Source organism: Oryza sativa, chromosome 10 (assembly GCF_034140825.1).
Source record: "Oryza sativa Japonica Group chromosome 10, ASM3414082v1".
Classification (NCBI taxonomy): domain Eukaryota; kingdom Viridiplantae; phylum Streptophyta; class Magnoliopsida; order Poales; family Poaceae; genus Oryza; species Oryza sativa.
In genome coordinates this window covers 15,455,468-15,466,717 of record NC_089044.1, presented here as the reverse complement: position 1 = coordinate 15,466,717, position 11,250 = coordinate 15,455,468, and the positions used below count along the sequence as shown (strand labels likewise).

The 11,250-nt window shown below is 48.7% G+C and overlaps 1 protein-coding gene across 1 annotated transcript; it reads right to left on the bottom strand.

The window, feature by feature from the left end:
* Nucleotides 1–4,706: 4,706 nt before the first annotated feature.
* Nucleotides 4,707–9,260, bottom strand: LOC4348651 (sulfate transporter 3.1). The gene is made up of 11 exons (XM_015757913.3): nt 8,859–9,260; nt 8,398–8,777; nt 8,236–8,301; nt 6,691–6,804; nt 6,464–6,580; nt 6,230–6,356; nt 5,817–6,103; nt 5,492–5,682; nt 5,293–5,378; nt 5,088–5,164; nt 4,707–4,980 (listed from the first exon to the last, which is right to left on the bottom strand). Exons 1-11 carry the CDS (start codon nt 9,199–9,201, stop codon nt 4,792–4,794), a joined length of 1,977 nt encoding a protein of 658 aa, XP_015613399.1. The 5' UTR covers nt 9,202–9,260; the 3' UTR covers nt 4,707–4,791.
* Between the last annotated feature and the right edge of the window lie 1,990 nt (nt 9,261–11,250).

The following is an 11,250-nucleotide window of genomic DNA, read 5'->3' as shown; positions in this document are numbered from 1 at the left end:
TTATTTTATTTTTATTTCAAATTTTGATTAATCTCGTATTGGGTTCTTATATGGAAACTTCTTTCAATATTGCTTAATTTTAATTTCGAATTTCAGCTTTTTTTAAATTGTATTCCTACTTGGACTCTCCTTTCCTTTTCTAATTTTGGATTTTATTTTAATTTTATTTTGAATTCTGATTAATCTCATATTGGGTTCTTATATGGAAACTTCTTTTAGTGTTGCTTATTTTAAATTTCAAATTTCAGCTATTTTTAAATTGAACTTCTACTTAGATTCTCCTTTTTCTTTTTTTTTCTTTTTCTACGATTAATATGGGAATTTCTAGCCCCTACAGTGAACATAGTGCCTTCTTTCAAAGTTATTTTAATAATATAATAGATAGATAGATAGATGGTGCAAACGGTGAGCCAATCATGGTGTCCCCCAACATAGACAACCTCACCGCGAACACTTTCAGCATCACCATGCCGGCCCATTACCCTGCTGTGGAATTCTACTACAACGGTGTAGGCGGTGAGCAGAACATCGAGGAATTCTACTACAACGGTGCAAGCACTGAGCAGAACATGGCGTTCCCCACCATGGACACACACGCAGCGAACATTTTCAGCTTCGATGCGTCAATCAATCACTCTGCTGAGGAATTCCGCCAAATCAGTGCAGGCGGCGAGCTGAACACGGTGTGCCCCAACATCGACACCCCCCTCGCCGCGAATGCGTTCAGCTTCGTCGCGCCGGTCCATTACTCCGATGCCAATGCAGACCTCCATCTCCATGTGGTGGATGCCGGCGGTGAGCAAGACACGGTGGCCGCCATTGTCGACGTGATCGGCATCCCAGCATCACCACCATCTCCAGCACCGGCAAGCATCACCAATGCCACCGTGAAGAGCGTGTGGCGGGAGAACTACAGGGAGCAGTTCAAGCTCGTGGTCGACGCGCTCCACCAACCTCGTCGCCACCTCTACATCGCCGTCGACATGGAGTTCGCCGCCGACGCCACCACCAACATCCGCCGAAGGCCGGTAACCTCCACCGGTTGCTACCATCACCTGCGCGAGTTTGTGAATCGCGGCGACATAGTCCAAATGGGGCTCGCGTTCGTGTTCGTCGGCGGCGGCGAACAATCCTCCTCCTCCTCCTCGCCGCCGCCGATAACACTGGAGATCAACTTCAAAATCAACATCAAGGCGCGCAAGTACAACAAGAAGTCGATCGCCTTCCTGTCCCGACAAGGCCATGATCTGAGGGAGCACCGGAGGAGGGGCGTCTCGCCGCGGCGCTTCTACGAGGGGCTCCTGCGCCACCTCCCGTTCGGCGATGGCCGCTCCGTCACATGGCTAGCTTACCACAGCGACTACGACCTGGGTTTCCTCCTCCGCCTGCTGCAATGCGGAGGCCGCCGCCGCGGAGGCGGCGACCTCCCGCGTCAGCTAGCCGCGTTTCTGCGCCGGCTACGGGAGAATTTCCCGGCGTTCTACGACGTCCGCGTGATCAGGCAGATGCTGGAGGATCATGGCTTCAGCGGGAAGCTCACCGGGCTCGCCGAGCACCTCGGAATCCGGCGTACCGGCGGCGCCGCGCACCATGCCGGCTCCGACGCGCTGCTGACACTGTCGTGTTTCTTCAAGATCTTCAGATCCCTCTCAGGACAGCAGCTGCATCAGCTGGATGCTCGGCGAGGGTTACTCGCTGGGTTAGAGGAGTGGAACATGGCGATCAAGTGCGCTCGCCACATTGACGATCACACTAGAAACATCAAGGTGATCGAGGTGGTGGCAGAAAACTTGGACGAAGAGGCGCGACGAATCGGAGAGCTGGTTGCCAGCAACTTCAGCATCATTGGAGTAGATGTAAATCAGGTAGTAATCCATCCTCGATTGGGCAGGAAGGGTTATGAAATGATCATCGCGTTCATGAACCCTGAAGGAATGTTGGCTTACGGGCGTGCCTGGAAATTCTGCATCAGTCGTTTTACGTCAGACAACAATGGCAATGTACTGAATCTGAAACAGCTTGTTGAACTTATGCAATCTTGTGGAGCAACCAACAACCCTGATGTATCCTGGGTGACATTCCAGGGATCAGATGTGATCTACAGACTTATCAGGTCAGCCAATGGTGGTGTTATTCCTTCATTGATCAGCGGAGAGAGCTACTTCCCTAGCTTGTATGATGTCGCATTGATCGTTGGTGGATTCCATGGCATCGGCACACTCGCTACAACTGATCGCAAAGTAGGTATTTTTGATGTTGCTCGAGCGCTGAAACTGAAGGCCATCAAGGCCGACAAGGAGGCAGAGAGGGTTCTTCTTACTTTGAGATGCTTCATGAGATTGGCAGAACTGATCCCCTGATTTCCCAGACATGGCGTCGGCTGTCCAATGGTATTAGCTTGTGGCGAGCTTCCGCGATGCTGGAGCGTTCAATGTGCAGTGGTACCAAATCCTTGCTGTGACTGTCAACATAGTGTTTTAGCTATTTTGCTGATGATACGAACTTCTTCTTCTCAGACTCATACGAGTGAACTTCATATATGTATGTAACAGTGTGATTTTGTAGCTCTAATTTGTGCTTATATGACTTCCCTTACAACTTGTACAAATTCCTAGCTTGGAATATAATAATACGGGTGTACATACGTGAATTGCTCTGGGTTTGTATGCTGGTGAAAAAATATAGATTAATTAATTGGATGTTAATGGTGGATGGAAACGAAATGCATCACGTTGTTCTTCCGTTTGGAATGTTTTTCTTCCGTTTGGCTGGAACATGTTGGCATCTAGCATCTGCCGTTCGATCTCTCCGTAGTTTACAGCGCTTACTTTTTTCTTTTCAACAAGTGCCAATCGAAATTGAAGAAAAAGAGAGCTGTTCTACTAAAAATTAAAACTTTAAACTCGAAATTAAAAAATCAACCAAAATTTAAAACTTTCAACACGGAAATTGAAACTTTCAAATCAATTTTAAAAATCTATCAACTTAAATTTGAAATTGTCAACTCAAATTTCGAAACATTTAACCCAATTTCCAAAGTAAAACTCGTAACTCAAAAAATATAAAAAGAACTCTACCCAAAATTTTGAAACTTTCTACACCAAATTGAAACTAAAATTAAAATTTTTTAAATAAACTATTTATTTATTATTCTATTTTAGAAAGCCATTAAAAATACCAAAAAGTAGCCTTAATTATACGAGACTTTTTACGTTCCTTTAGGAGGTACCACGAGATACTAGGTATCACGAGGTACTACTCACATCCCACCGTTGGTTAGAAAGGGGTAAGATGGGTATCAGATATTTCTATAGGTAGGAGTCCTCGCGGAGTCCGCCTTGCACAGCCGCGTTAGGTCGCGCTCGCGGAGGGAGACTACCTCGCCGGTGCGCGCGTCGCAGATGTGGTAGGAGACCATGGTGGAGGCGGAGGTGACAAAGGATGCGTGCCGAGAAGGAGGAGAAGGCCGGAGCGGTCGGCGGCGGCGCGTAGGGGTAGCATCCAAGGCACGCCGGGAGGGAGATGTGGGGCGGCACGGTGAGGACGGAGGCCCGCGGGACGTCGTTGCGGCCGACGGAGATGTCGGCCCACCACGTTGGGGATTGCGGCTAGGATGGCCCAGGGGCTCCTGCGCCGGCGGCGGCATGACTGGATTTTTCGGAGGAATTCAATCGGTTAACAGGTCCGTGTTTCCACGCCGTGTCCGAGATTGTGGAATTCACTGCCGCTGCCGCCGCTCGATGTGCATGCCGAGCTCTGCAGCGCCTAATCGGAGCGAGGAGGCACCACCGGAGTTGAATTGTTCACATAGCCATCAATTTGCTCTACTGGTTGGCCACATATAGGAGGTTGTTTGCACCAGCCAAGGTGAGCAAGGAAGCAGCGCCTCGCTGTCGCCATTGGAGCCACAGCACCATGCTTGCCGCTGCCACTGGAGCTGACTAGCGTGCTTCGAAAAATCTAGACGCCTGAATCTTCTCCCAAGGGCGGGGCAAAATTTTTTCTTAAAAAAAATGAGCAAGAACATTGGACGACAATGAGTAGAACTTTGCGAAAATTTCACTGGCATATGCTAAATGGCGTAAGTGGGAGGAGGGTGGTCATAAGAAAAGAAAATAGATCGGAGAGGAAAGAGGAGGCAGCCCTGAGAGAGCGCACGGGGAAGAGGGAGGAAGCGGCGGCGCCGTACGGAGGGGAAAGGAGGGCGGTCGGAGGTTCTCCCGAAGTCGCTGCCGTCAACCGATCCGCCGCCTCCAACAGGCTGCCCACGAGCTCTACGATGCCTTCCCGCTGCCTCCATCAACCAGATTTGGCGCCCGGCGGCGGCGGCGGCGGCCGGATTTGGCAGCGTGGAGCGCGAGCGGTAGAACGGGCGCGCCGAGGGGAACGGGATGAGCGGGGAGCGGGGCCGTCCGTGCTTCGACGAATTGGGTCCAGCCGTCCAGATCATGCATGCGAAAATACCTTTATGCCCTTTACAAGCTCGGCACCTGGAGGTACCGAGTATTCTCGTCCGTCAGATGACGCTAGATGGACGACCATGATTTTGTACCTGCCTTCGTCGAGGAATCACAGGTAGTTTCACTAACTATTCTTACACGTGCGTATCTTGATCAAAATCGGATTCTTTTGCTGACATTGCCCTTGTAGTAAAAAAGCACACCATAAAAGATGAGACCCTATTCCAGACTACTCATTCAGGAATCTACTGAACATTCTACTTCATTTCAGAGTTTCAGACCATATTTTTTTCAGGAGATACTGGTGTACTGCACATTCTATTACAGAGTTTCAGACCATGTGTTCAGGATCTACTACACATTGTACTACACCCATTCCTACTCCTATCTTGCAGTTTTGCTGCGCATAGTAGCATGCCTCGCTCACTGTCAGGAAGATCCACTCCTCTCCGATGAGCCCGAGAACATTTGATTTGTCCAATTTCCTCATGATTTCACTCCCCGGGTTCGCCAGCGCAATCTGCAGACACAACATCAGAAAGTAATTCAGGTGATATATAAGCCTTGAAACCAGAGATTTTAAGCAATTTGAGGTGCTAATGCAGCTATTAGTTTGCTCCTCCTTACCTGAATGCTACTCCTGTCTAGGTTCTTCTTGAGATCTTCCAACATCTTCGTGCCGCTCGTGTCGATGCTGGCAACGGCTGCAGGAAAGACATTGGTTGATCAGCCCTCATGCAGAAATTCCCAAATGAACAAGTTATTTCAGGTTCAGTGTTTCAGAGTTCAGATATGTGTATTATTTCAGTCCAGCTGTACAAGAAGAACTTACCACCCATGTCCAAGACTACACACTTCAAGCTCTCCAGACCCTCGGCCTTGATCCGGTCCTCCTCGTGGTCGATCCACCGCATGATCCTGAACACAACACCAGAAATTTGCTGTCAAACATGAGATTCTCCAGTCAAAATATGTTTGTCAGATATTGTACAGTGCAAATGCACTGTAGCATTTACTCTCTTTTTACACACCTCTCTCGCAGGTAGCCTGAATTGGCGAAGTAGATAGGTGAGTCGATGCGAAGCACGAGCAATCCCGGCACGGCCTTCGCCACGGTGTACTGGTCCATCCTCCTGAAGTTCGTCGAGTTTGGCATCTTCCCGAGGACTGTCGTCTTCGGCCGTGCGATGAACAATAGGATCCGGAGAATCGATATCCCAACCTGCAAAATCGCACAAAACCACAAGTTTGATCACAAATGTTCAGAACGACAAGCTTCAGAGAAGTATGATGATGATGTCAGTCTTGTTCAGCTCAGCTCAGACTAGAGAAAGCTTCGGAGCATGTGCTACTCACTGCAATGGCGAGTCCGATCTGGATGTCGCCGAAGACGACGCCGAGGTAGGTGCCGACGCAGACGCAGAAGTCGATCTTGTCAACCTTCCACAGCCGGACGGCGGCCTTGTAGTCGATGATGCCGATCATCGCCGAGATGATGATCGCCGAGAGCACCACCAGCGGGGTGTAGTGGAAGAGCGGCGTCAGGAACTGCAGCGTCAGCATCACGGCCACCGCCATCACCGCGTTCGACATCGGCGTCTTGCACCCGGCGTTGTGGTTCACCGCCGCCCTCGAGAACGGGCCTACACCACGCCAGCCATGGAGATCGGATCGATACAGTGATCAGTAAGAGCTCACAGAGATTTTTGTCGGAAACATAACAGTAACTAATTTGTTACGGAAGAGAAGAAGAAAAATCTCTTGTATACCAGCTGTGAGGTAGCAGGAGGTGCAGGAGCCGACGATGTTCATCGCCCCGAAGGCGATCATCTCCTTGTTCCCGTCGACATTGTAGCTCTTCAGCATTGCGAAGCTCCTCCCGATCGCGATTCCCTCCTGCAATTTTATGCAGACACGTTACAAGCTCGGTGAGTTGTCTGACATAGCCGATGTCATTTCTGACGAAAATGGAGTTCAGCTGAAAGAGTGAAGCGGCTGCTTACGGCGAGGCCGATGATGCCGGTGATGATCCCGGTCCTGAGAGCGACCATCGTGTGCGGCGACGACAGGAGGAGATCGCGCGCCGACGGCGGGTTTATCCCCTTCTTCAGGTACCCAATCTGTTAATTGTTCATGATTCAGTCACATTTTTATCACTACTGATCAGTGCAAATGCGTTATGTTTCTTGGAAATTAAAGTGATGAGATCTTTTGTTTTGCTCGTGCTCACCACCGGGATGCCATGGCGGTCGCCGTGGATGAGGTAGACCAGAACGCTTCCGGCGATGACCGACGCCAACGGCGCCATCGCTGATAGCAAGAACCACTTAGGCTTCCTCTTGCTCTGAATGTACAACAGATTATTACAAAAAATAAATAAATCAGCTTTGATCGATCAGAGCATCAGAAATTCAGAACATTGGGTTTTCTTGACTAGCTAAATTAAAGATGAACTGAATTCAGGGCAAAATGCCAAATGGATATAGTAGTCTAGATTACGTCTATGATTTTGTCCTGGATCATGTGCTGATCGATTCGTTTGTCCTAGTGCGACATGATGCACGGCTCCAAATATCTCATGGAAGTATATATTCCTTGGATCCATCACTGACTGTCCGGTAGCAATAACGATCTGCAGCTAGCTTATTCGGTCCTATACTAGCACAGGTTCAGGACCAGTACTGACAAATGAACCACCTACCACTACTACTACTACAATCCTGCAAAATTCTAGTAACTTCTAGGCTTCAAAAGTTAAAATATCAGGACCAGTTACCGTACTGCTTAGTCTGTTTGGAGAGCTTCTAACAGCTGTAGATTCTCCAGCTGCTAGAAGCTCCCCCAAACAATCCAGATTTTTACCAAGATTTTGGAAATATGTAGTTATAAAATCCAAAAAAGAACTAGACTCAGCTTCTTCAGATTCTCACCAGCTGATTTTTAAGATCTTAAGCTCCCCAAACAGCGCGCTAGTAGGGGTGGAAATGAGCCGAGCCGAGCCGGCTCGGCTCGGCTCGTGGAAGCTCGCGAAATGCCAGGCTCGGCTTGGCTCGGCTCGGTTCTCCAACCGAGCTGTACATTAGGCTCGGCTCGGCTCGTGGTCTGGCTCGAGCCGGCTCGAGCTGGCTCGTGAGCTTTGCAATAGCAGCAGTTGTATTGCCAGCAGCAGTTGTGTTGCTTTGCAATGACTTGGTTATTCAGATAATAACTCTCAAGTCCCTACAAAGATAATTAGGTATATTGTATGCAGCCAACATATAACAAATTGATGGGCTTTTTTGGTTTTCGGCCAGAAGTCTTTCTATTCAAACCGAGCCTACTAAGCTCGTGAGCTGCTCGCGAGCTGGCTCGGGCTCGGCTCGGTTCACAAACGAGCTAAAACCCAGGCTCGGGCTCGGCTCGTTCAGGATTCGAGCCGAGCCGAGCCAGGCGAGCCCGAGCCGAGCTTGAGCCGAGTTCACGAGCCCGAGCTATTTGTCCAGCCCTACGCGCTAGTCCTACTACTCTCCCCAAATCTCAAGCATCCAGCTCTGGATCCTACCATAGTTTTCACGTTTACATTGTATATGTGGATTACGCTACCTATTTTCCCTCACTGCATATATCCGGCCAGTTACTACTAGCTACACTTGATTATATTTTGGCTTCAAGATTTACCAAAACCTGACTTCTTTCTTAGTATATCATTATCATTTATTAGTTTGATCTTTCCACTTTTTTTTAAAAAAAAAAACACAATCATACTAGTAGCTGAGATGAAAAAGGCAGCACTTACGATGTAGCGAGCGAAGAGGAGGAAGATCAGGAAGCAGCACCCGACCACGATGCTCTGCCATCGCCACTGCCAACCCAACAACACAACACAACCAAGTTAGACACGGATCGAACACCGGAGACAACAATGGCGCGGCGGTGGCGGTGGCGGCGGGCAGCTGACCTGGTGCGACTGCGTGACGACGGAGCGGACGACGGCGACGACGTCGGTGGAGGTGGTGAAGTGGGCGAGGCCGAGCATCCCCTTGAGCTGCTGCAAGCACACGATGGTCGCCGCGCCGGCCATGAAGCCGACGATGGCGGCGTGCGACAGGAGGTCCACGAGGAAGCCCAGCCGGAGCACGCCGAGCCCCGCCTGGAGCACCCCGGCGAAGAACGTCGCCGTGAACGCCAGCGCCGCGTACAGCTCCGGCTTCTCCCCCGGCGGCGCCTCCTTCCCCAGCGTCGCCGCGAACAGCAGCGACGCCACCGCCGTCGTCCCCACCGCCAGCTCCCTCGAGCTCCCCATCACCGCGTACACCAGCGGCGGCACGAAGCTCGAGTCTGCACCCACACACAAACACCCATCACATCAACAATGGCACGCATGAAGAAGGTTGGACGGCGGCGGCGGCGACGACTTACATAGGCCCATGATGGGAGGGAGGTCGCCGAGCTTGGCGTAGCTGATGCCCTGCGGCACGGCGAGGCTGGCGATGGTGACGCCGGCGACGACGTCGGACCAGAGCGCGGCGAGCGAGTACGACGGCAGCCACTCCAGGAACGGGAACACGTACCGGAGCGCGGCGAGGGCGCGCCGCCCGCCGCTCTCCCGCGCCACCGCCCGGAACGGGTCGTCGGGGAAGAACGTCTCCATCAGGTTGCCCCCGATCGTCCTCAGCAGCGGCTTCGGCGGCGGCACTGGCACCCTCGTCGTCGCCGCAGCCGCCGCCGCCGCGGCGTCGACCACCTGCTGCTGCCCTACCATGGTCGAACACCTGGTGCTCACGTGCCAATGAACCTGAGAATAATTAAGCGTACACAAAAACAGGTTACACACCTTTCCAATTTATAGAGCTCGTGTGAGAATAGGTGTTATATGTACTAGTCCTATTTAGTTATGGTTGGATTTAGAATTATAATAGGTGGTAAGGGGCCGAGTTAGAGTCGGCCTCTGTAACCCGACAACTAGTTGTAATAGGTGGTAAGGGGTCGAGTTAAAGTACTCTCTTAAATAAAGAGAGGGGCACTACCATATAATAATGGCGACTACAATGTAGCGTAAACACGCAGGGAGATAATGGCGGCGTAACCATGGACTCGTAATGGTAGGAGCTATATTGATTGGAGAGGAGCGTTCATAATCAGAGCCCCGGAGGTATAGGCTTCAGCTGAATTTCGTGAATAAATATCGTATGTTCCTATGTCGTCATTTGACGTGTCTTAGGTACACAATGGCTGAATCGATCAGAGAAGGCTAGTCGTTATTACTAACTTTCATAACAGTTTGTGTGCGTGTCAACGGCACGATTGTCGATCGATCGATTCGTGACGTGATTGAATGATCAGGCGTGATGGGGAAATTATTCAGTGTGTGAGAATTAATTACCGGATTAACCATAATTAATCCTTATTGCTATTGTGGCTATTAATTTATACTTTTTCATAGTTTGGGGGCTGGTGTACGGGTGGAAACGATAGGAACCGGTAGCATCTCTTTAAAAATGACGTTTGATCGGATGGTAATTATCATTTAAAATACCCTATTATGATATTAATACGATGCAAAAATAAATTAGAAAACAACAAAATTTATAAATAACAAAAACGATACAGTCGGAAACGTTATACTTTATACAGAAACGGTGGTCAGTTGGAATTTTTGTGAGGTGAATCGGACATAATCAATCGGTTGACCGATTTCACCCCTAGCTGGTGAATCGGACATAATCAATCCGTTTATACGAAGTTAAGACTAGTACTCTGAGGTATCCGGATCAGATTATACAATGGTGTACATGGAAAGCTTTTAGGTGGCAGGATAAGAATATTTAAGGAAACGGTTATGAATAGGTCTCATTTACAAACACACAAATAAGTTAAAAATGGATTTACTTTTTGTGGAGTTTCAAGTACTTCTCTATTCCTAACAGCACAAAATACATGTACTGCTATTTGGCGCACATGTGCGTTCCCAACGATACAGTAAAGAATTTTACGTATTTTTTAAAAGCATTGAGGAAAATAACATGCGACAATAATCTGGTAAATAAGGGGATTCTAGGTGAGGTTGTGTCGCGTAATACAACCTTTTTTTTGTGGTGAGGATATTTTTAAGTTGGTATAGAAGTGCAAATTTGCAATCATAGCGTTGGTGGCATATCACGAGGACCGAGAATGTCAAAACATATTATCAATCTCATGGGTGAAACATTGAAGAGGCGAAACACCTGCTTGAGCGAAGACGGGAGCCTTGGAATAGTATCGTGAGGCGAAATACCAAGCCAAGGGGAGATGAAGCAAAGAACCTTTGCTAGTAGGCGAAGGAAACCAAGCCTCAATTGGACTGGCCCTTGGGGAGGCCACGGTTGGTGGCCTAGGAATGGGCCCTAGGGCCCAAAGGCTAGTTAAATAGATTAATTGTTTGTAATTACCCTGTAAGTATTCCTATCGTAAGGATAATCGTGTAAATTTCTCTGTACATATAAATCCTAGGGTTGCTTGGACTAGTGTTAGGCCTATAAATAAACCCCAAGGGGTATGTAACGGAGGACCCCCAAGAAAAATATTAACACAAATATCATTTACTTTTTCATATCTTCGAGTGAATCATGTCTTTCGAGAAACGATGTTTTCAATCGACAACACGTAGTTTGTTATATGAAGAAAATTATTATTATTAGACAAAATATGCATGCTAGCAAGTGTGATGTCACTAACAATCATATGTTAGCTTTTTCTAGTACGTGATGAGTATGCGATCAAAGAAAATTCAATTAGCAAAATACTATAAAGTATTTCTCTTTATTTTATATTA